This window comes from Hyaena hyaena, unplaced genomic scaffold (genome assembly GCF_003009895.1).
Source record: "Hyaena hyaena isolate Hyena2069 unplaced genomic scaffold, ASM300989v1 scaffold_122, whole genome shotgun sequence".
Classification (NCBI taxonomy): domain Eukaryota; kingdom Metazoa; phylum Chordata; class Mammalia; order Carnivora; family Hyaenidae; genus Hyaena; species Hyaena hyaena.
In genome coordinates, this window is record NW_024080754.1 from 1,445,553 (window position 1) to 1,469,014 (window position 23,462).

The window sequence follows — 23,462 nt, forward strand, 5'->3', positions numbered from 1 at the left end:
AAGTTGCTGGGCCTGACGCCATTTTGAGCTATCTACCAAAAGAAAAAAATTGTATTCCCTGATAAATGCCCACAAAATTATTTTGCATTCGTGATTATATTTCCAGATCATTTTTCATGGATAAGAGGTGTCCTTGGTTTTAAATATAAGAATAAATTCCAACTACAAGAGTTTTCAAGTCTAGTTATATTCCAATATGCAATAAATTGACTTTGCATGATTCTCTTTCCCTTGCACCACCCCTGCCCCAGAGTAGGAGAAGGAATCATAATAAGTTATTATGAGAAACTTTTAACATTTGGCCTTATTTTCAGAATTTACATTTCCTATGTTGCTGTGTCTTGATTTGGGTAGGACAATATCAATAGGATTCATTTGGAGTCTGAGAAGTTTACACCAAAAATTTTCACCACATTTACACCAAATTTTTAGTGATACTTATATCAGAACCATTCAGAACCCTCTGCATCCCTCCCATGGGTTGATCATCTATTCATGCCACAGTGAGCCCATCATTAACACATGGCAACACATCTGGGAACAGAGTGGCAAGGTCACATTGAAGTCATGGATCATTTCAGAGAGCCCCAAATTCTAAATAAAAGCAGTTTACCGTAGTATGCTCTTCAGTAAGTGATGATTGTTTTGGCTTTCTCAGTAGCCTCATTGATAATCTGCAATTAGAAAGCTTTCAATAAGTGCATTTTGTTAAAAAAAAAAAACAACTGCCCTTCTGGAAAATGCGTAAGAATTTCATTGATGTAAGCATTTGTCATGGACTGGGTCCAGAGTTCTTTCTTGTCCAGCAAGAAAACACGATGCAGGATTAAAAAGCAAGAGATGGCTAATGTTCTGGAGAAGACAAGAGCCCTGAGTAAGGATCCTTGCTCTGCATTTTTTAAGATCAGCAGGCTTACAAGCGTGACGTCCACAAAGAGATAATGAATCTGTGAACATTAACTCATGAGGTTTATGGGGTTTTGAAGATATACGGTGTTAGGGCTTTGGGTCAATATAAAACAAAATCCTGGTGCCAGGCAGATGGTTGTTAACAGCTGACATGAAGCACCGTGTCTGTTTACCTTAGCTAGCCTAGGGGATAAGACAGATAGAGCATGCTACCTCCTGGTCAGTAAAGAACCTTTCTTTTGCTAATTAGCTTTGCTCTGGGCAACTTCACCCTGAAGGGGTCTATAGTCCTATTTACCTGTTTACCTAATTTGGTCCTTCCTTCCTGTGAAAGCAGCTCTCTGCTATTGTACTAAATTGAGGGATGTTTCTGCCCTGAATACCTGATCCTGTTTACCTCATATTCATTTGTTCTATACTGGGGCCTTTGCTGTCTTCTCTATACCTATTTACCTAATCTTGTTTACCCAGATTTGGGTGTGAGCATCCTATGGCTTTTCACTTCTTTATGCCTTGTTAACCCATTGTGCAGGCCCAGGGAATTCCTAAATTTATTCCCCACAAGCATTAGATACAGATAATCATTAAAGTCAGTGGTTTTCAGAACATCTCACATTGCCATTATATTTAGTGCTAGCACTACTTTGTCCTATAGAGTAGCCATTAGCCACATGCGATTGAACACTTGAAATGTAGCTAGCGAGAAAAAGAATTGAATTTTCAATTTGATTTAATTTTAATTTCTCTAAATAAAAACTGAATATAAAATATAACATTGATATTTTTATGTTGCCTCTATGTGAAGATGGTAACTTTTTTGCTATAATGGGTTAAATAAAATATTTTATTAATAAAAATGTTTCCCACTGCTTTATACTTCCTTGTTAATGTGGCTACCAAAAAATGAAAATTACTTGTGGCTTGCATTATATTTCTATTGGACAGCCCAGTTTTGCCTTGTACTTGGTAGTGGCGCAGAGATGTCTGAATTACTTAAATGCATAATCTCTCATTTCCTCCCATAAAATACTAGTTATATATCTGTTTTTTATTCATTGATTTAATAGCTGGTTTAAGACGAAATGACTCATTCTTCCATGTGATTTCTGAGTTCCTTGGAGATTATCTTGTCTTTTCCGACTGCTATTATCAAATAGTCAAATTCACCTAGTCTTCCTTGGCTCCCTTAATTCTCCAGGCTAACTTATGCCAACAGCCATGAGCGTGGCCTTACAAATATTTTTTGCATATATTTTAGATGCGGTAATGCCTACTGGACCTCGTAATTCTGTCTGCTTCAGTCCTGCTAGTGTGTTGGCTTCTCCAGATTCCTGAACTTGCCCTTAAACCTCTGCTCTCTCTCCTTGTCACATCCCAGATGCACTTGTTAATCCCGACCTAAATGACTTCCCATGGTTTTACTCAGAATGTTGCTTCCTAAGCAGTGTCTTCCCAATTTCACACCCCGACTCCTGGGGCACAGAGCAGTGCCAGGCGGGAAGCAAAGGCATTGTTGCTATCTTCCGTCATGCTGAGTACTGGACACGCACCGTACAGCATGACCTGGGTTTTGACCTTCTGTGGCCCACCGTCTAGTGGGAGAGGCGCAAAACAAACACTTGTGGGTTTTGTGCCAGGCTGCTGGAACCCACCTTGCCTGCAAGCCCAGAGACCAGAGTGCTTGAGAATTTTGTTTTTCTTAGAAACAACTCTTAGCCAGTGGCGGATGCATCATGGAATATAAATACTGTCATCCAAGGAAGACAACTGTGAGGTGAGACCTACAAGGGGTGCGGGGTGCCTTTGAGTTACTGAACCGAAGTTACACTCTGGGGGGCTTTGTAACTACCCCACTTGGTTTTTGTCTTCTTTCCATTTCTGGCCCTGCATCCTTACTTCTTTACTTACATGCTGGAAATATTTGAAATACATCGTTTTCTCAAATATCCTCATCTCAGTATTTGCTTCTGGGGAATCCAACCCTATGCCAGGACTCTTAGGTACTTGAAGTGGTTCTGGGAAGCTGACTCTCAAAATGGGAGTCAAGAATTGGATCTCGCAATGGCCAGATGGCAACAGAGTTCCTATTGTTTGAGATGAATGAAGGGGTGATAGCCTCTGGCTTGCTGTAGCCTTCTAATTGTTGATACTTTTATCTATGGTGAATTCGGATGGGATACAAGTGAAAAGGGGTGCCCTGGGTTGTCTGGCATTATACAATTTGATAGTTATGGTAATTAAAAGAAAGATGGAGCTGTCTGGTTGCTGCTAAGTGATGTATTGTAGGAAGAAAATACTATATTTTGGTTGACCGATTACCACTTCATGGGGGAAGAGGAGGTCAAGAATTCTGTTTCTGTTTTATAGATGTTTAGCTTGTATCCAAGGGAGATTTCAAGGGTGTTTATGTGTCTGCAAATGGAATCAAAGACAGAGATATAAACTGTCACATCATCACTACGTGCATGGTATTTGACACAATTTGCATAAATCAGAGTTCTTAGTAGCAAAGAACGAAAAATAATAGGGGCCATTTCAACAAGAAAAAAATATTGAATGGATGCTGAGTAACTCACAGCATTGCCAGAAAGGCTTAGAACAAGGCTCAGGAAATTGTCATGAGCAAAGGAGGTCGGGAGACAGCCATTACTGCTCAGACAAGGGTAACACTGAAGATCCTTTCTATCACTATACAGCTTGATGTCTCAGCTTATACAACCTCCACTTCCATATGTGATTTCTGGATGCCACCATAGGTATCTGTGGTGTAGCAACAGAGATGTGGCTGCAGCCAGCAGTAAGAAAGGATTCTCTACCAACTGTTTCTTACATGTTCCAAATACTTTTGGACAACCCTAGGCGGTGTGTCCATGTGTCACACGTCAGCCACCAGTATAGTATGTACCTTTTGAAACTTAAGGGAATATTGTTGACGTTCAACCATGCTGTTGTGTCATCGCGTAAGTTCATTTGCATTCTGCTGCTGAGTCAGTCCATTGTATTGGTATACGACAATTTGTTTTTATTTTAAAACATCCTTGTCTTTATCAAGTTCTAAAAAGTTTCTCCCTATGTTTACTTTTGGAAGGTTTGTAGCTTTCGATTTTACAGTTTAGGTTTATGATCCATTTGGAGAAAATTGTCTCTATGGTATTAAGTAAGGGTTGACTTTTTTTTTTTTTTTTGCTACACAGATATGGGGTTGTTCTACCACAATTTGTTGACTAAACTCCATTCCTCATTGTATTTCTTTAGCACATACATTGAAAATCAAATTATCATATATGTGTGTAACTATTTTTAAGAACTTTATTTTATTGTCTTGAGTGATATGTTTACACAATTGGAAATACCACCCTGTCTTGATTACTGCAGCTTTATGGAGGAATTTTGGCCATTCTGTCTTTATTTTTTCTTTTAATCTTTTTAACTTCCTCTTTTTATGCCGGTTGAATTGTTCCACAGCTAATAGGTTCTGCTCATTTGTTTTTCAATCTTTTTTCTCCCTCAGTACTTAGTTTGCATTTCCCACTGCTATGGCTTCAAGTTCATTAATCTTTTACTGTCCAGTCTCTAATTTGCTATAAAGTCAATCCAGCAAATTGTCTTCTCAGATATTATGTTTGTCAACTCTATTAATCATGTTTCTAAAATCTCTCTTTTTTTGTCATTATGTTCTTATTTTCATTTAAGTCCTTGAGAATATTTATGCTGTTTTTTATTTAAGCATTTTTTAAATGATTTTTATTTAATTTTGAAAGAAAGAGCATGAGCCAGAGAGGGGAGAGAGAGAGGGAGACACAGAATCCAAAGCAGACTCCAGACTCCGAGCTGTCAGCACACAGCCTGACTTGGGGCTCGAACTCACAAACTCTGAGATCATGACTTTAGCTGAAGCTGGACACTTAACCAACTGAGCCATCCAGGTGCCCCAATATGCTGTTTTAATATACTTGTCTGCAAATTCTATCATCTTTCATTTCTCAGTTTATTTCTATTAACAAACTTTTCTTCTGATTATGAACTACATTTTCCTGCTTCTTTTCATGTTCAATATTTTCTATATGATTAAAGACATTGCACGTGTTATGATTATAAGTGTATGGATTTTGCTGTCTTCATTTCAAGAGCATTGAAGTATATTTTGGAAGACAGTGTAGATACTTGTGGATTATTTTGAGCTTATCTTTCAGCTTGCTTGGTGTGCCATGAAGTAGCTCTACAATAAAGTCCTTTTCTGGGACGTCTACTGAATGCTTCAGGCACTCAAAGTTTCTCCAGTTTGAGTTGTCAGACATAATAGTTTGGGATTTTCTTCAGCTTATGACTCCAAGAGTTGTGGCTTTTGTTTTGTTTTGTTTTTGAGAGAGAGAGAGAGAAAGGGAGAGAGAGAGAGAGAGAGAACCTTAAGCAGGCTCCATGCCCAGTGGTACACAGGGCTCCATCTCACAACTATGAGATCATGACCTGAGCCAAAATCAAGAGTTGGATGCTTAACCAACTGAGCCATCAAGGCTCTCCTCCCTTGTAGCTTTTTTCTCCCCCAGGCCTATTGTGTTTTACTCTATGCAATCTTTAACTTTACCCTGTGCATGCACTGCTTAGTATTCAGTTAAGACCTCAAAGGGTCCCATGTAGCTTTCTAGAGCTATTTCTCTGAGCTTTCTCATAGTCAGTACTCTGCGTTGGAGAACTAACTACTGTCATGTCCAAATGCTAATCCCTGCCTCATCGACTCAGTGGGACTGCCATGCTTTGCTTGGGCTCCCCTTCCCTGCTTTGAAATTTAGAAAGTGCCTCCAGAAGGAAAGTTGCAGTGGTCACATAGCTCACTTCATGTGTTTCCATGATCATAGAGAGAATTCAGTTAATTGTGATCTCATGTTTATTTTGTGACTTTTAACATTTATATTATCAATCAATTTATCAATATTTTGATATCATAGTTGTGGAATAGATCTATAGGAAAATAAAATTAAAGTTTAACTACTTAAACTAATTCTCTTGAACATTCACATATTCATATTAAATGTAGGGAACATTGTATTTTTTCACATTTTTGTTACAGAATCCAGACTGAGCATTCATTCTCTCTCCCAACTTTTCCTTCTCACATTCTTGCTGTTTTACTCAGTGTCTCTCTGCCTCTCTATTTTTACTCAAGGCTTGATTTTGTTGGTATATTTCAGCCTCTCATTCATTCATTAAATGTGACTGGAAGTGAAGTTCCAATAGAGGTTTAGCACAAACATGACTGGTTTATTTCAGTGTAAGCCCATCAACCAAAGGGGGAAAAATTCCAAAAAATTCTATTTGCTGGAAAATTTGCTAATAAGGTTTTGGTTACTCAAAGTCTTGCTCACAATGTGGGGCTTGAGGGTGGGGGGCCTGGGTGGAGAGAAGACAAAATATAATAAACACAACAGAAATTCACTGGCATCAAACTGATTGGAGTGCACTAGGAAAACAAGTTATGAGGAAACTATGAAACTTGGCTTTGTACTTTGGAAAAGTGGAATATTTCAGAGATGCCGATTATAAAGATTGGAACTAATAGCAGTGCCCAAAGCAAGGTTTCTGTTTCAGGCCTGTGTAAGCACCTTTTATTTTTATTCTTCATTCATAAAGAAATCTCAGTTTGCAAACAGGATGTATACCAGACCCCTCAAGGATCTAAGAATTTGATCTACGTAGAGAATTAATGTAAACACAGGCTCTTCTTTGAGAGTGACAAAAGGTTAAGCTAAAATGAAACAAAAGATGTCTCTTTTTTTCAGGCATGTTTGTTTTCTAGTCCATTTGTTGACTCTGCCATGAATTTAAATAAGTTCATGGTGTGTGCTCGGTTTATTTGACTTTTGATTTTAAAAGGCAAGGGATGAATTTCAGTCTCTAAATTTGGAAGGATGCATTTGGAGTGAGGTTCTCCTAGCTTCTTGGAGGAAGCGGCAGTTACATTGGTGCTTAGAAAAAGAGCACAATTTCAATAACAAAATGGTGGGATAGAGTTCTGCCATACAGAAGGGCTGGGGTCCTTCAATACAAGGACATGGGTCAAGGGCCAACTCATTTTAGATGAGAGTGACCTTATGGTGCAGAACAAGGGCAAAGGGGGAGAGAAAGTGGGAAAACTAGGCTTGTGTACACGCTGGAATGCCAGAACTAGGAGTTTTGTTTGAATAATTGGCAGTTGGTAGACATTGACAACTCTAAGTAGAGCTCCATGAAGAGAAAGTGGGTACACTAGAAAGGAGGATTGAAGAATGACCAATGTTTAAGGAGCCATTCCTCTGTGCTATACACTATATAGGCATGCCAGATTCCCCATTATACAAACAGGGAGAGTAGGACTGAGAGGTTGAAAATGTGCCAACATCTGAACATTCAGATCCAGGTTTGTTGAAGGAACAAAACCTAAGCTTCAGTAGGGACAAGGTGGAAAAGATGCTTCAGGACCATGGATCTGGCATAAGGCATGGACACCAGGGTCAGGGGTACCAGAAGATCTTCTAGCCTACATCCAGGTAGAGCTCCTAAATTGTGTCTAATGTTGCAGAATGTAGGGCAAACACCAGAATTCTAGCTTTACTACTTTTTTCTGATTATCAAAGTTAATAAGATTTCTGGATCAGCACACTAGGCATGCTTAATAGTATGCTTCTTTTATTTTTAAGTTTGTTTGCTTGTTTACAGAGAATGAATGTGTGAGCAGAGGAGGGGTAGAGAGAGAGGGAAAGACAGAATCCCAAGTAGGCTCCATGCCACCTGTGCAGAGCCTGACCCAATGCTCAATCTCATGAACTGTGTGTGAGCTGAAATCAGGAGTTGGAGGCTTAACTGACTGAGCCATTCAGGTGCCCCTAGGATACCTCTTTTTAACGTCTCATTCAAATAGACATAATGATACACAAAGTAGTATGATCAGATATGAAAACGGACATGTGGCTAGAAAACTTGGTTGGAATTTAAATGCTATGAGTACCCATCATCCTTCATCTGCTGGATTCCAGAGTCAGGCCCTCCAGGATGAAGAATGGGCCTGTAAATACTCTTCAAAGTGTGGAATCCCCACAACTGAGAAGCCACTGTGTTTCTAAATGCAACAGCGCTTTGGAAGTTTGTAACTTTGGCCTAGTAAACTTAGCCAAGAAAATTTAGTTAAACAACCAGGAAAACATGCTGCTTCCAGCATTTAGCTTTGAACTGACAGAAGGAATTCGTCACTCCCCATCTAGATCACATGAACAGTGACTCAGAACCAAGGTGACGTGTTCTTAGAGATGGTCCTCGGTTTTGATGACTCGTGCAAACATACCAGTCACTGTGTGTCAGATTTTGAATTGAGCCAAGATTGACCCTTATGATTGAAAACCATTTCTGTGAGAGAAAAACAAAGCACATCAAAAGCGCCATCATTTTTCAAATTGTACACTTGCTTCTAGAGATGTAGCGTCTTTGGCCTTGACTTAAAAGCTGTGGTGTTGAGTCTTTTAGGAGGTGGAAGGTAATGGCTTTAGACAGCAGAAATAAACGAGAACCTCAGGAATCCTTCTGGTTTGGCATGATGGAATCCAGTGACAAGTACACTGTATATATCTGAAAATGAATAATGGCCTCATGAAAATGTAAGCACACTTCCATAGTGTATTCTCCCCTGATCCTTCAATCTTACCTCTTCTTAACCACAAGGCTTGTGACCTTCTCTCTACCCCACTCCTCAGTCCACCTCACATTTTCTTACTCTTCAAGATATTGTGTCTAGTGTTTTAATTTTGGTTTTGACCAGATTTCCAGCATTTGTACTGTTTGCGATTCCCTTTCTAAATTAGGAAATTGAGGTGTTAAAACAAAACAAAACAAAACAAAACACCCCTTCTCCCCACCATAGTCAATTATAATAGCATTAAGGATATTCTAAACAATCAGTTTGAGAATGCATATTTTGGCAAAAATCTTCATATACAAGACTTTATACAACTTTAGCCTTAAAAAATATTCTTAAAAAAATCCCCTAATATCTATAGTTAGTGACTCACAGTGAAAACTTGAATTGGGATTGTCTACTGTATTATAGTGTTTTTGTATTTTCTAAAGTTTTCATATTTCTAAAATTCCCCGGAAATGAAAATATGCTCATTTATAGCACTTACTATTTAAAAATAAATAGCATTTTCACCTAAACTACAACATTGTGTAAAAATACACTTGAAGGAACAAAACTTTCATTCTTCTCAATTCATTTCACTTGGCTATATGGAAAATATCCCACTTAGCTCATTCAGAAAATGTGCAAACTTGGATTTGGGCACAATACTAATTTTCCAAAATGGAGGGGCCAGGGATGATTTCCATACATTTCTTGCAATCAGTTGTACGTGGCTAGAAGTAAGACTAACAGTGATTTATGGTAATTGCCTGTCATCAGTCTATGTCATGCTCACCTGCCATAATCCATCGATTGTCCCAACAAAGCACAGGGCTCTGACCCTACATGAGATGATTTGGTGCACGTGTGAGGAAATACCACGTGCCAATGTTCCAAGAATGAAGCATTGGCCCCCCACCCCAGCCCCTGTCTCTCTAACTTCCACAGCAACAAGAAGAAAAGAGTTACAGGCATGTTGACTCATGTCTAATGAGAAGGTAAGTAGTCCCCTGGGAATGTGTATCTCACAGGTAGAGGGAGACAGGAGGGACCCACTAAAGTGGTGTGTTTCAATCTCAAAACTACTGATGTGTTGAATGGGGTAAGTCTTTGTTGTAGGTGGGGTATCCTGTGCTTTGCAGCATCCCTTGATTCTACCATCTAGAATCCAGTAGCATCCCTCCTCCTTGCATTGTGACAATTGACAATATCTCGAGACATTGGAAAATGTCCTACAGAGATAAACATTTCCCTTGAATGAGAACCACTGTACTAGGGAAAAAGTAAAGCTAAGCTTTCGTGATTGGTAACATTTCATAATGAATTAATACATGAAGGGAACAGCAGTTTATAGGATGAAATAGAATAAGACAAATATTTATTAAATATACTTAAAAGTAATATATATATATACATATATATATATATATATGCACACACACACGGCATACCTTGACACTTTAAAAAAAAATAATGTTATTTTTGAGAGAGAGAGAGAGAGACAAAGCATGAGTCAGGGAGGGACAGAGAGAGGGAGATGCAGAATTCAAAGCAGGTTCCGGGCTCTCAGCTGTCAGCACAGAGCCTGACATGGGGTTCAAACCTGTGAACAATGAGATCATGACCTGAGAGGAAGTCAGACACTCAACTGACTGAGACACTCAGGTGTTCCATACTGTGACAGTTTGAGAAACTTTTCACTGGAGGGAGAGGTAAGACACCTTTATAGATATGCTACTTTTGAGGCAACTATGTTTGGAAGAAAAGTTAGAATGTGACAATGGCAGAAACTTTTTTTCTGCATTAGTCCTTATTTTGACCAACTCACTGGTTTTAAATCTACCCTCCTGGTTCTATAAAAAAATCATAATTTTTCTTTCCCATGATAGCCTGTCAGCTATTTGAAAACATGCTATGTTGTTCAAGTCCCTTTCCAACTTTTTCCTTCATGTGAAATATAGTATAGTTTGAAATTCTCCTATCTTTCTCTTTTCTTTCTCCTAATTGAGGTTCCCTTTGTTGATATAACTCCTTAATTAAGATTCCCAGGACCAAAATGAGTCAATTAGAAATGCTTTTGCCTGCAGGAAAGAGAAATTCTAGTAAGGACTTAAAACCTTAAAAAAAGTTCCCATTGAGAAGCATTTCAGAGATGGTTTACTCTTGGCATTGTTTGAGTTACTCAAGGACCCAGTCTCTAGCTGACCATCTGTGCCCCTCCCCCCATTATTAATATGGACGCAGGAAGGAAGGTGAAGTGGCTGTTAGCATTAGCAGTGTCTGCAACATGCAGAAGAGGAAGAGAATCACTGCATAGAAGTCTATCAGCACACTTCAAGAGTCTAGCTCCTTCCTTGGTGACTATCTTACATGAATGACACTGTTTTTAACTGTTTTGTAGAAGTGATTCTACTGCAAGATGATTTTTTTTATTTTTTTATTTTTTAAGTTTATTTATGTATTCTGAAAGAGAAAGAACAGGGAAGGTGCAAAGAGGGGGAGACAATCCCAAACATACCCTGTGCCATCGGTGTGGAGCCTGATATGGAGCTCAATCCCACAGACCTCGAGATCGCGGCCTGAACTAAAATGAAGAGTTGGAGGCTCTGAGGTGACTGAGCCACCCAGGCCCCCCTGCAATAGGATTTCTTTTTCACTTGTATAGACATCTCCCTGGATTGAGATCCTTGAATCCTGGAACTATGTATTGTTTGCTATCATACCTTACCATAGACCACATTACATAAGTGATGAGTAAATACATTTTGAAAAATTATCAGTGTATACTAAATATGCTGTAATCTTAGTAGTGAAAGTTTCACTTGCAAGTTATTTATTAGGTAATTGTCATTTACAATGTATTTATTTTTTTTTCTTTTACATTGGAATTCCATGTATAGCTTCCAGAAGTCCATGAATTCTCTAGAAATTGTACATAATATTTTCTGTACATGTGCATTTATTTAAGAAATTTGAACTTCTTATACAATATAGGTTTTTTTTTAAAAAAGGATAAATTGAAGATCAAAGGAAAAGTACTTTAAGAGGAGGATTTTTTTCAGAAAATTTGGACAATCAGAAAGTACCTGTGTTGGAGATTTCTGTTTCTTCTTATGATTAAAAAAACAAACAAACACTGGCAGTGACATGCCTGAGATTCATGTCAAATTCCATCACTGAGCTCACATACTGGAGAGCAATCAATGCTAAAAAAAAAAAAAAAAAGTTTTAGGAATCTCTCTTTATTGGATTATAGGAACAAAATAATGGGCCCCAGAGACACTCCACCAATATTAAAATGGTTTTGTTCTTTCATTAGGAGAAAGGTACAACACACAAGAGTTCTTTCTTAAAGCTCCTGACCTGGGGTTGTAATGTCTGGTCAGTTAAGCATTCGACTTCAGCTCAGGTCATGATCTCACAGTTTGTGGGTTCGAGCCCCACATTGGGCTCTGTGCTGACAGCTCAGAGCCTGAAACCTTCTTCAGATTCTGTGTGTGTGTTTCTCTCTCTGTCCCTCCCCTGTTCTTGCTCTGTCTCTCTCTCTTAAAAATAAGTAAGCATTAAAAAATTTTTTAAAGTATATAAAAGAAAAAGAAAAAATAAAGCTCTTGACTCATTTTCAGCAGTACACCCCTTTTAAAATCTGTGCTGATGGATTTATATATCGATTCATCCATAATGTGACTGGCCCCCTGTAGGACCAATGGCAGTAGAACTGGTAAGATTGGGACCAAGGTCCATCACTTTAAATGAACTAGAACTTAATCATCGCATTAAATAGAGTTGAATTAAGGTGCTACTTATAATTCCTAAACAGCACCTTTTCTGAGTCCTTATCCTCCCAAAATAGAGGGGTTTTACTGGCTCATGAAATGACTTGCACATGGTCGGACAATTTATTATACTATTGTATACAGCTGGCATAATATACTTTGGAAAATAAAGATTTATTATTTACTTAAGTCCACATGTACCACTGATACCAAAACCTTTCTTTACAGCATTAAATTTGGGGCCTTCCTAAGTCAGGCACTTGCGGTCCACAGAACAACAACTTTTTAGACATGTTGAAATGTTATTTTAGGGAAAGGCATGCAGATTGGGAAAACAAAACAAAAAACAATAAAAATCAATTCATCTTCCCCACCCAAGCAGGGAGATTCCCCAGAGTCAGGGCTGGAACCCCAAGTTAATTACAAGACTGTGTGACTTCTTGTCTGTAGCTTGCTTGTTTTATACTGAAATAAATATAAAGGGTAAGGATTTCCACTTAATTGTTAACTATTATGCCTCTGTAATTCTAAACAGTGTTGTTTCTGAAACAAAACCTTCTATTTTTATGTGTGTAGAAATGACATGTTAGCAAGAAAAAATTAACTTTAAAAGTTGATTAACCAAACTACAAAAAATGGCGTATTGTACAATCTCTTAACTTTTGGAAGAATCAAGAAAAGATCTTTGAGTGTTGCCAATTGACACATAATGAAGTTTTTTTTTTAAGTTTATTTATTTTGAGAGAGAGACAGAGCATGTGAGCAGGGGAGGGGCAGAGAGAGAGGGAGAGAGAGAATCCCGAGTCCTATGTGGAGCTCGAACCCACCAACTGTGAGTCATGACCATAGCCAAAGTCAAGAGCCGGATGCTTAATCAACCTGAGCCACCCAGGTGCCCCACATGTTGAAAATTTTAATTAGTTGTATTAAAATCGGATGTTCTGGGACTTTCAAGTCTCAGTCATAATAAGCCTAGTAGATTCCATTTGGTACTCTGGAAACACCTGCTCTTGAACCCGGAACCACCTTGTAAGAAAACTGACGACTTGGTGAAGATACCACAGAAAAAGGCCTAAGATTACATAAAAAGGGAAGGGTAGGACTGACCCTGACCTTCTGACTGTACTTGCCAAGACACTAGGTGTGTGAGTGAACCTACCTTGGCCCCTCCACTCCAGTCCAGCCTGATGCATCTCACCAAATGACCCCAGTAGACCAGTGGAGTAGACATATTGTTTAACTGAGCCCTGACTCACAGAACCATGAGGTTCAATAATCCACTGTCTTAAGCCACTAAGTTTTGGGATGGTTTGTTAATAGCAATATATAATCAGAACATTCTTAACAAATTTTTAACTTACTTGATGAAAACCTCAACATTTATTTAAGGCAACAAAGGATTTCTTAGCCGCACTTTGGAAAACGTGGGCAATAGATTTTCCCATCAATCAGCTCCTATCCCTTTTTAGCCTGTTTGTGCTAGTTCTTTATATATATATGTGACATTCCAACACATATTGTCTTTACAGCCAACTTCCCTAGGAAACAGTCACTGGCTGGGTTTTATTTTATTTATTTATTTTTTAACATTCTTCATTTTTTTAGAGAGAGAGACAGAGTGTGAGTGCAGTAGGGGCAGAGAGAGAGGGAGACACAGAATCTGAAGCAGGCTCCAGGCTCTGAGTTGTCAGCACAGAGCCCAATGCAGGGCTCAAACCCACGAGCGGTGAGATCATGACCTGAGCTGAAGTTGGACGCTTAACCGACTGAGCCACCCAGGTGCCCCATGTGCTTGTTCTTATCTCTCTGATTCTGACTTCACACCAAGATTTTAACTAATCCTGTCCTTGAGTCTGAGTGTACCTATAGACCTACTGTCTAGCAGCCCAGGTGACTCCATATCAAAGTTAGCTTAAATGGGACTCTTAATCCACACCTTTGTGCCAGTTCTAATATGTCAAATTCTGTATTTGTCTTGTGTTTCCCCCTTGTATTATAGCTCCAATAACTAGGTCTTAACCTTGTTCATTCTGCTTAAAGGTCTAACCTAAGAGCCTTTCTAATAGTCCATTCTAGATTGGGATCCTTCTTTGTCTTCACCTGTGTTTTCATTCTCTGTATAAAAGTTGGTATACATTTAGCATCTTAAAGCAACACCAATCTATAATCCCTCAATTTTATACATGTCTAGGCTCAGAGCACAGCTGAGTTTTTGGAGTGAGTCTACCTATAAGTGATTAAGACATATACTTTTCTGCTCCCCAACAGTTTGATGCTTTCAATAATGAATAACCACAACAAAAGTCCATAACCGCAGTTCAAGACAAAACCTGACGAAGGCTGAATAGGGAGACAAGGTGCTGTGGACATCTAGAGGTGAAAAGAAATCAATATTATAGCCAAGTTTGTGAATTCATGTTAGCTGTGGTCCTGGGGCTGCTTTGTATCTTACTCCATTTCTAGGAACGTCCCACATGGTTGATCATTCTGAGATTTGCTTCTCTTCACCTAGGAGATGGACATGGAGGAGAATGGAGAAAAATAAAGCTACACCCCTGCGATAGGACATGTAGCCATTCATTTCTGTGGGAAAATATGAGTTTAATTGAACAGATAAAACAATAATATATCAAGAAAAAGGCCCACAGAATCCAAGAATTATAGATGATTTGGACTTTTCCAGTGTCTACAGTGCCATTTCTAACCATCTTTGTTCACTCTACTCCTAATCCAAAAGCACCTCTCAGAACCATTTTTTTACGACTTTGACCTTGTCTGAACCAGCTCATTATTAGCCCTGAAGGAGATTGTAAGGTTAAATACTGCAGTTTTTCTTTTAATTCTTCCCAGCAATTTACTAGTTTTCTAAGTCAAATTCTCTTTCCTCTCTGTTTAAACAACAGTGCTTTGTACACTCGGAGTACTTGCCACTATTCTCACTGCTTGTCTGATTCTCCATAGTTTCCTTGCTGTTTTTATTGGAATTTCAGGACTGCTTTTGGATTTGCTCAGGGGGCTCACCACGCATACGGCATCTAAACACTTCCCTGCACTTCTCCAATCTCTCACAGTCCTCTGTTCACCGCACAGTCCCTCTCTCACACTCCCATTCCACAGGGGTGGAAGGCTCTCAGTGCTTAAAGAAGTTGAAACTTGATAATAAATATCTAAAGGGCTTCTAACAGTGCCTACACTTGGTAACAGCCAGATGACCATTATCAGTTATTACAATGTGATTGTCATCTGTAATACTGGGACCTTTTTTCTTTTTTCTTTTTTTTTTTAAAGTTGATTTATTTATTTAGAGAAAGAGAACACAAGCAGGGGAGGGGAAGAAGAGAGAATCTCAAGCAGGCTCCGCACTGTCAGGGTGGAGCTCGATGAAGGGATTGAACTCACGAACCATGAGATCATGACCCGAGTTGAAGTCAAGAGACCAGCGCTTAACCAGCCAAGCCACCCAAGCACCCCTTTAATATTTGGATCTTAAGAACAACCTTAAAATGGTCATGGAAAGAAATACATGCAGGAAAGTTTGTGAGAGGTTTATCACAGGTCCTGACCCAAAGAGATGTTCAAACAATCTTGGTAATATTATTATGGTTAAGTTTATATACTGTCTTTTAAAAGTTGAGGTGTTCACAATTGCTTACACAAAATCTATATATCCTGCTAAGAAGCAAATTTAAAGCACAGTACTTCTGAAATATTATTTGATATGAGGGAGAAATTCAATGCGATGTACAGTAAACAGTAATGATTTCAGGTTTAGAAGGAATCACTATCCTTAGAAACCTTAGTGCCATAAAATTTTTAGCAAATGGAGAGGCTTTTGCTAGTGAATGAGTGTCAATTCCTTTTGAATTTCCATGTATGCATTATTGTTGACTCTTTCGTTTTCTACTTAGAATAAGTTTATCTTTAAAAAAGTAAAAATGAAGGTGATTATGGCACTTGCTTTTACTAATTTAACATCAGAATTTCAATACTAGACAGACTTTAGGGAGTGATAGGTACAAAGAACTTGAAGCAAGAATTTCAAAGTCCTATAGTTAAGGTAGAGGAAATATTAACTGTCTATGCCAAATGGAAGAATGGTAGAAATTACAGAGAGCCCAGGACTTCCTTAAGACCTGGCTTGGTCCTACTGTTGTCATGAGAAAATTAAAAATAAATGGACAATAGTTTCCAACTCTCAAACATATTATATGCAGTACATACTTTAACCTAGTTTACAGTTAACATTTATTATGCCCACTGAAACCACAAAGCCAATGTTTAATTTTACAGTTTGAAGTCACACATAGGGAAATGCTTTACAAAATAGGATATTGTTCCTCAATGAAAAATATTACAGTATAGGTCCCAAGCGACTCAGTTCAAGTGGTTTACCTGAATAACAGAGCTGTTGTGGAATGCAGGCTAAAAGACACAGTAATGCTTTCAATAGCTGATTCATGTTCAAAATTTGCCAAAGCTGAAGAGACATTTTAAACAAAACCCGTCTTAGTTTTCCAACATTTTTGGTTTTTCAACTGCATTACATTTACTGAAAAATACCATCACTTCTGAAAAATCGAAGATAAGAAGCAGATCACATTCTGCTGCTTATGTACGACATGTAAATCTTCAATATTTTACTCTACCTTGAAGTCATGTTTTAAGATTTAAAAATCTCAGTTATTTCCACTTAGGTTTATTACCTGCCTTTAGTCACAAGACTCTCATATAGAAATCAAAAATTTGTGCCACTGCTTACATCAAGTTAAATATATTTCTGCAATCTGCTTAGTTACCTGCAGTCTATTTACAAAGCATCTGTAGGGTTTCCTCTAATAATCGTCCTAAAATGTAAGCAGTGTTTGTCAACTCCTACATTTATGTCATGGCTGAGTGGGTAACACAAAAACACCATCCAGAGACATTATATTTTTCTGAATCGAAAGTCTGGTCTTATAAAGTCACACACAATCTGAGCCCCTGTTCTAATTACACTCTCAGTCTGGGTTGAAGTGTCTCTAATATGCTGTGGATTGTTAACAAAAAGACCAAGAAATAGTTGCCAAGTGTTTACCATTGACATAAGATATTGCAAAGTTAAAAAAAAAAAAAGAAGTCAGGAGGAATATACACAAAAGCTTGTGTATAGGAAACAAAAAAGTTTGTTTGAAAGACACGTTTGAAAGGAACACTGATGGTTTAGGAAGTGCTGGTACAGGGCTCATCTAAAAGTCTGTTCCTCTAGCCTGACATTCTTCAAGTTTTGATGTCACCTTAAATGTTCTCAATGTACCTATACCTTATGTCACTGAATCAGGCTGACCATTTAATGCATCCCCCAAACATTGAGTATCAAGTTGTGCCCCACTTTGATCAAAGCCTTATGAGGTGTTTTGTTTTGTTTTTTTGCAAATTGAAAAATCATGTAGAACAAAATAGTAACTCAGAAATAACACACTTGATAGTCAATCACTGATCAATATTAGCACCTTGATAAAAATTACAATTGTTCATTGGATGTGCTCACAAAAATAAAAAAAAACAACAACAACCCAACAACCCCGAATGCTGTTTTATTTACAAATCACAGTTTTCCTCACAGTGTTAGACTTTGGATCACTTTGATGTGGCTGTGCCTTCTAAGATGATGGGCCATTTGGTTTTTCATTTGACCTATGGCAGTCCACATGGACCAGCGGGTGGAGCTCCAGTATAAGAACCACAGGTAGTGAATTTATTGCTAAAGTGCTACTGTACTTGGAAGGTGCAATTAACTGGGTTAACTAATATGTAGATTTCAGTCTTCCTCTCTTTTAAAACCAACAACTTCTAGCAACATATTCCTTCATTTTTTCCCCACAAAATCTGCATTGAGAACTATGGTATCATTGCAGCAGAAAGACATTTCGCAGGTGAATATTTTTCAGATCTGAACATCGTGCATATTTCCATTTTTTGTCTCACTAATGGAATGGATTCTTATTTCAAAATGTCCCCATGTGTTAATTGATAAGAATATAATTATACCTTATAGACTGATGTGTTTGATGGTCATATAACTTGAGATGTCATTTCTCTAGTTCACGCTAACAGGGAGGCTATTGTTTTATTTTTTTCAGTATACTGATAAACTAAATTGGTCTGTTTTACAATCTAAAAAACTACAGGTTGTTGGCAGATGAAAAAAATGATAGGGAACGCAGACAAGTTCTTTTTCTGTGTGTCTAAATGATAGATCACCTTGACCTCGAACTTGGCTCTATGATAGCTTTGGATGACCATTTCTGTAGTCACGGTTACTCATTTATTAATTCTGAGATGTTAAAAAATATAAGGTATTTCTATCACTTAAGTAATATTCACCAATCCTCAGCCATAAATTACTAGCAAAATTTGGCCATTATTAAATCCAATCTTATTTCATAGAGAGTGACCTCTAAGTCATACCCAAGTCCTGGACTTCATTAAATCTGGTTGCTGTGCTTACCTAAACCATTACAATGACCCTGTTATTAAGGGATGAGTCAGTGGGGGAAACATCATAACCCGAGATGGACCAGGGTTTTGATTTGAAAGACCAGGGCTTTGCCTTATTACTGTGACCAGACTGAAATCATAGTCAGAGGCAAGCTAATGTGATTAAAGATGTCCCTGGCCTGTCCCAAATCTTATTTTCACTCCATGAGATTCATTAGCAGTAGTACAAAGTGACACTCTATCAATGAAAACCCCTTATTTGTAGAAACATTCAGGATTACTAATATTTAAATCACTTAAATGCAACTTGTTTACTCTAACTCTAGAACCCTACCAATGCTAGAGACTAAATGATACTAGGTTTTAAGGAGTGTTTTTAAAGCAGCAAAGGACAATATTTGGTTTTATTGTCATTGATATCTCTCGGACATTGTGTGTACACAAATTTCATATATCAATAGCTCCTTGTACGAGTTTATCAGTGATTCTGAACTGTGTCATAGCTTCTGTAGGAAGCTTCCAGGCTATTGATACACCAGGTTTAGAACTTAGACTTTAGTTGCTTGAATAAGTGTTTTTCTTATCTGTGACTTGGAAAAATTAGTATTCATGAAACCCAACAGACCTATTAATGTAGCTACGAGTCACAAATACCACTAGTCAAGAAAGATTAAATGTAAAACTTCCTGAGAAAGGAAGACTACAGTATCAGAACAAAGATACGTGAGGAATATATACATATATGCCTGTTTCACGCAGAAAGCCTTCTGTAAAAAAATACAAAAGCAACCAGTGCTGTATATTATGTAACCTCACAAAGTGTACTTTATACACAAACATGAAGCATAAATTAAAAGTAGGACAACAGCAAAAACATTTTAAATATAGAATTTGCACATAGTTTTGTTAAATAAGAATAAATACTTTTCATCACACAAATTCACATACCAGTCGCAAAAACAATAAATTACTTTTTTTTCAGTGCTGCAACTTTATTTTTGTTTGTGATTAATCCCTTAATTCTTAGTTTAATGGGATAAAACTGTTTCCACAGGAAGGCAAAGGAAGTTGAATTTACTGAACAAATTAAAACAGTGCCCTTAAACCTTTAAACAACAAGGCAGGGCTTAATTTGGCCTTTTCTGATCCAGAAGAAAGAAATGCCATTTTCTTCTGGGGTCCCTTTATTCAGTGATACTTAACCTGGAGTGTTTAGTTTTGTGGGATTAGATTCTTACTATCCTGAGCATTTTCAGACAAATTTTTTTTCGAGGAGGGAGCCTCAGTCATGACTCCTGGACTCTTATTCACGAAGCAACTATGGAAAGGGGAAATGCATAGTCTACATCAGACTGGACTGAACTAGATTTCATTACGGAGGATTTTCCCTTTATCATTCCTTTTATTTACTGAACACTCATTCCATTTCCAGTCTATATCGCTTTTCTCAGGAGTTTAGATAGACATACATTCCTTAGTCAATCTATTGATACTCACATGAAAAAACTAAAGAAAACTCCTTAAAAGCACGGAATAGTGGTTTATTCCTTTTAAGCTCTCTAGGATTGTTTCAATAAGAAGTATAAAGCTTCACTGTTTAGGGGAAAAATAAATGATAAATCATACTTAATAAAAGCCCTACAAATACAGTATATAGAAGCAGAGTAGGAGATATGTCTGCCCTTCAATGATTTTTTTCATGCTGTTATGGATATAACAAAAGATAAAAATAAATTTTGTCCTAGTCGAGTTACTCGATTAACATTATTTTGAAAACTGGGAAAAAGGAATGTTGGCCTGGCTATTAATTCTCATGGAATAGTCAAATAGTTGGTATGATTTAAACTATTTTTCTGACTGATTTGAATAGCATTGTTTCCTGTCCCTGATATCTGGTGGCCTCCACCAAATGTAGGTTGCAGGCTCTGTAGAGGACTCCTTTCTCTAATGAATAATTTATTAAGAGTAAATGACCATGTCTAAAGCAAAGTCAGACTATGAAAAGCCAAAGGATGATTATCAGTTTTGTAAAAGAATTATTTGTTTTACCAAATAATTTCTTAAGAAAATACTTAAAACAGTGAGACATCCATTCTCCTCACCCACTGAAATGAATGTGATCTAGCAAGATCAATTACGTAATTATTCTATATTAAAAATATTTTCTAATAAAAATAAACTCTCGTGAGCTTTAAGGGAACTCAAACAACGGTCCCCTAATATCTCTATATGCAAATCTTTAACAAGAGGCACATTTGGCATCATTATTATAAAATTTTATATAAAACAATTGGCTTTGTAATATCTCATAAAGAAAAAGAAAACCCAATGAAATTGAACACCTTGGATTTTCTGAGCTATGGAGTAAAGGGGTGCAATTTACTGTTTTTTAAAAAGAGATTTTTATGCAGACAACTGTAAAAATTTTCCATATCCAACATCCAAACTTAAAACCTACCTAGACAGGCTGTGGAAACAGAAGCAACAAACTTCTCAAAAATCATCCCATTTCATCAAACACTTACTGGTACAACCAAGTGCTTTCCAACTGGGAAAACTCTTAAGGACAGTTTCAGAACACTTGGATTTAAAAAGACAATGCAAAGAATTGCTGCCTGTATGGTGTGGAAACAGTCTTATTAATATTAACCACTATTTTTTTTTCTGTTTTGCATGAGCCACATTAACGATAACCACTTATAGATGTGGTTAACTCCAAAGTGATCTTTAATACTCCTACCAAACTCAATCAACAAGAAGTACAAAACACTGCAGGTCTTAAGGAACGCTTGAACAAAACATACAAGCAAAAACAAATGCGTTTTAAAGGCTTGCTGGTAAGAGGTATACCAGTGTTGAAGGTGTTGGATATGATTAGAAAACTCTCTGCCGTGTGTTTTGTACGAATATTACACAACATAGGGTGTCAGACGAAAGCCTCTGAATGGGAAAGCGGTGTGAAGATATAAACTGAAAATATGGTGAAGTATGGTTTTTATCCTTTTAAATTCTTACACGAAGAAACTAGTCTTTAGACTCTTGAATACTTATAACGTACACACACGCAAACACTACCTCTACACCCTAATTATGCATTAGTTTGGCTGGCTGCCTGAAAAAAACACAGGCAGTCAAAGTTTAAGTAAATGGATCTGTGTATGTATTTAAGTGACCAGATACACTGAGATCCCTTTTCTTTTTAGAATTTCTCAGAAGATGCTTGCCGTCAAAATGGTTTTTGACTAAAATTTGATCTCCTGCAGTCGGAAAATATGTGAAATCTTATGAAAACAGCAGCAGGCTCTTAATTTCCAGTAAAACATCCACAGCTCTTTCTGGAAACTGGAAAGAGTTGAAATAGCTGCAGACCTACTTTGGTCAAACATTTTTTTATAGATATATATATATTTATATATATATATATACACACATATTTTTTTAATAGAACCAAGTAATATAAAGTGACATACCAAGGGAGAATGTTTTACAAACAGTAAAAATTAGCTACTGTGTCTTACGGATGAAAATGATTATGATGCCTTTGAAGACATTCTATAAGAGGTAGGTGACAAGGGGAGATTGTTTTGCCATCTTCACATGTCCCCTGATTCTACATTCACCAGTGTTCTTTCATTCTTGTAGCCCAGGGGATTGTTCGATAACTCCCAAGTTTTTCTGTATTCCAAGGTCACCACTGTCACACAAAGCAGTGCACATCTTCATTTGGTCACAGAGAGCAGATTCTGCCCATAATTAGACTCCTGTTGATGACGACATTGAAGCGTGACTTTCTGTGCTTTAGGTAGACCTCTTGTTTACCATGATTGATCACCACCACTCGCCACGACTGATCGGTGATGATCCATCCAGGTATCTCTGCATAAGCGCATGACCACAGGCTAACATTTCTTTAGCAAGCATTGCTTAAATGCAGAAGGCCTTTGGGAGAGAAGGCATCCCTTCGCTAACTTCCGGTTTGCATCCTGGCACTGGACCGTCCTGGTGTGCCAGCCCGTGTCACAGGTCCTGGAACAGGCGAGCCAGGGGCCTGTCACCCACTGCAACTGTGGAGTGTGCGGGCTTACTTTATTGCTGCCGTGGCTGGGGACAGAGTTTGCCTTTTGGGTGGACTTCTTGGGAACAAAAAAACTGTAACGGACATCTAATGGTTTCGTTGGATCTGTTGCAAGAATTTGCACTATTAGAATTTCTTTCGTGGCTGAGTAGCCCATCCCATGCAGGAAGTCATCCCTATGGCTCCAACCACTGTAGTTCAGGACTGTCCCGTTGATGGTGATGATGGTTTCCGAGGTGGAGATCATGTACTTCCCATTGATAAGGTACTCACCGTTTTTCTTCTTCAGGGCTAAGTAGGCAGTGAATCGAGTCTGGTCTTTGGCTTTGAACTGTCGGACTTTTATGTGGGTTGCCCCTTCGGGGATCCTCACCACGTCAGTGTAACCCTTACTGGAAGCAAGAATGTCCACAGATGAGAGACGGGGAGGGAAAGAGAGAGAGAGAAGAGACAGAGAAAGAAGGGAAAATAAGTACACACTTAATACATGGATAAACAAATGAAAGTTCTCTAGAAGTCTTACCTTATCTTCATACAATGTTTTAATGTACTGAAAAGATTAGTTTAAAATTGGCTTCAA

General features: G+C 37.9%; 1 protein-coding gene across 1 annotated transcript in view; it reads right to left on the reverse strand.

The window, feature by feature from the left end:
- Positions 1–16,558: 16,558 nt before the first annotated feature.
- ADAMTS5 (ADAM metallopeptidase with thrombospondin type 1 motif 5) overlaps positions 16,559–23,462 on the reverse strand; it is a 47,205-nt gene continuing 40,301 nt past the window's right edge. The window contains exon 8 of the mRNA XM_039237289.1: positions 16,559–23,274. Within this exon, the coding sequence (XP_039093220.1) occupies positions 22,707–23,274 (568 nt within the window). The 3' untranslated portion in view covers positions 16,559–22,706. The remainder of the gene's footprint in view (positions 23,275–23,462) is intronic.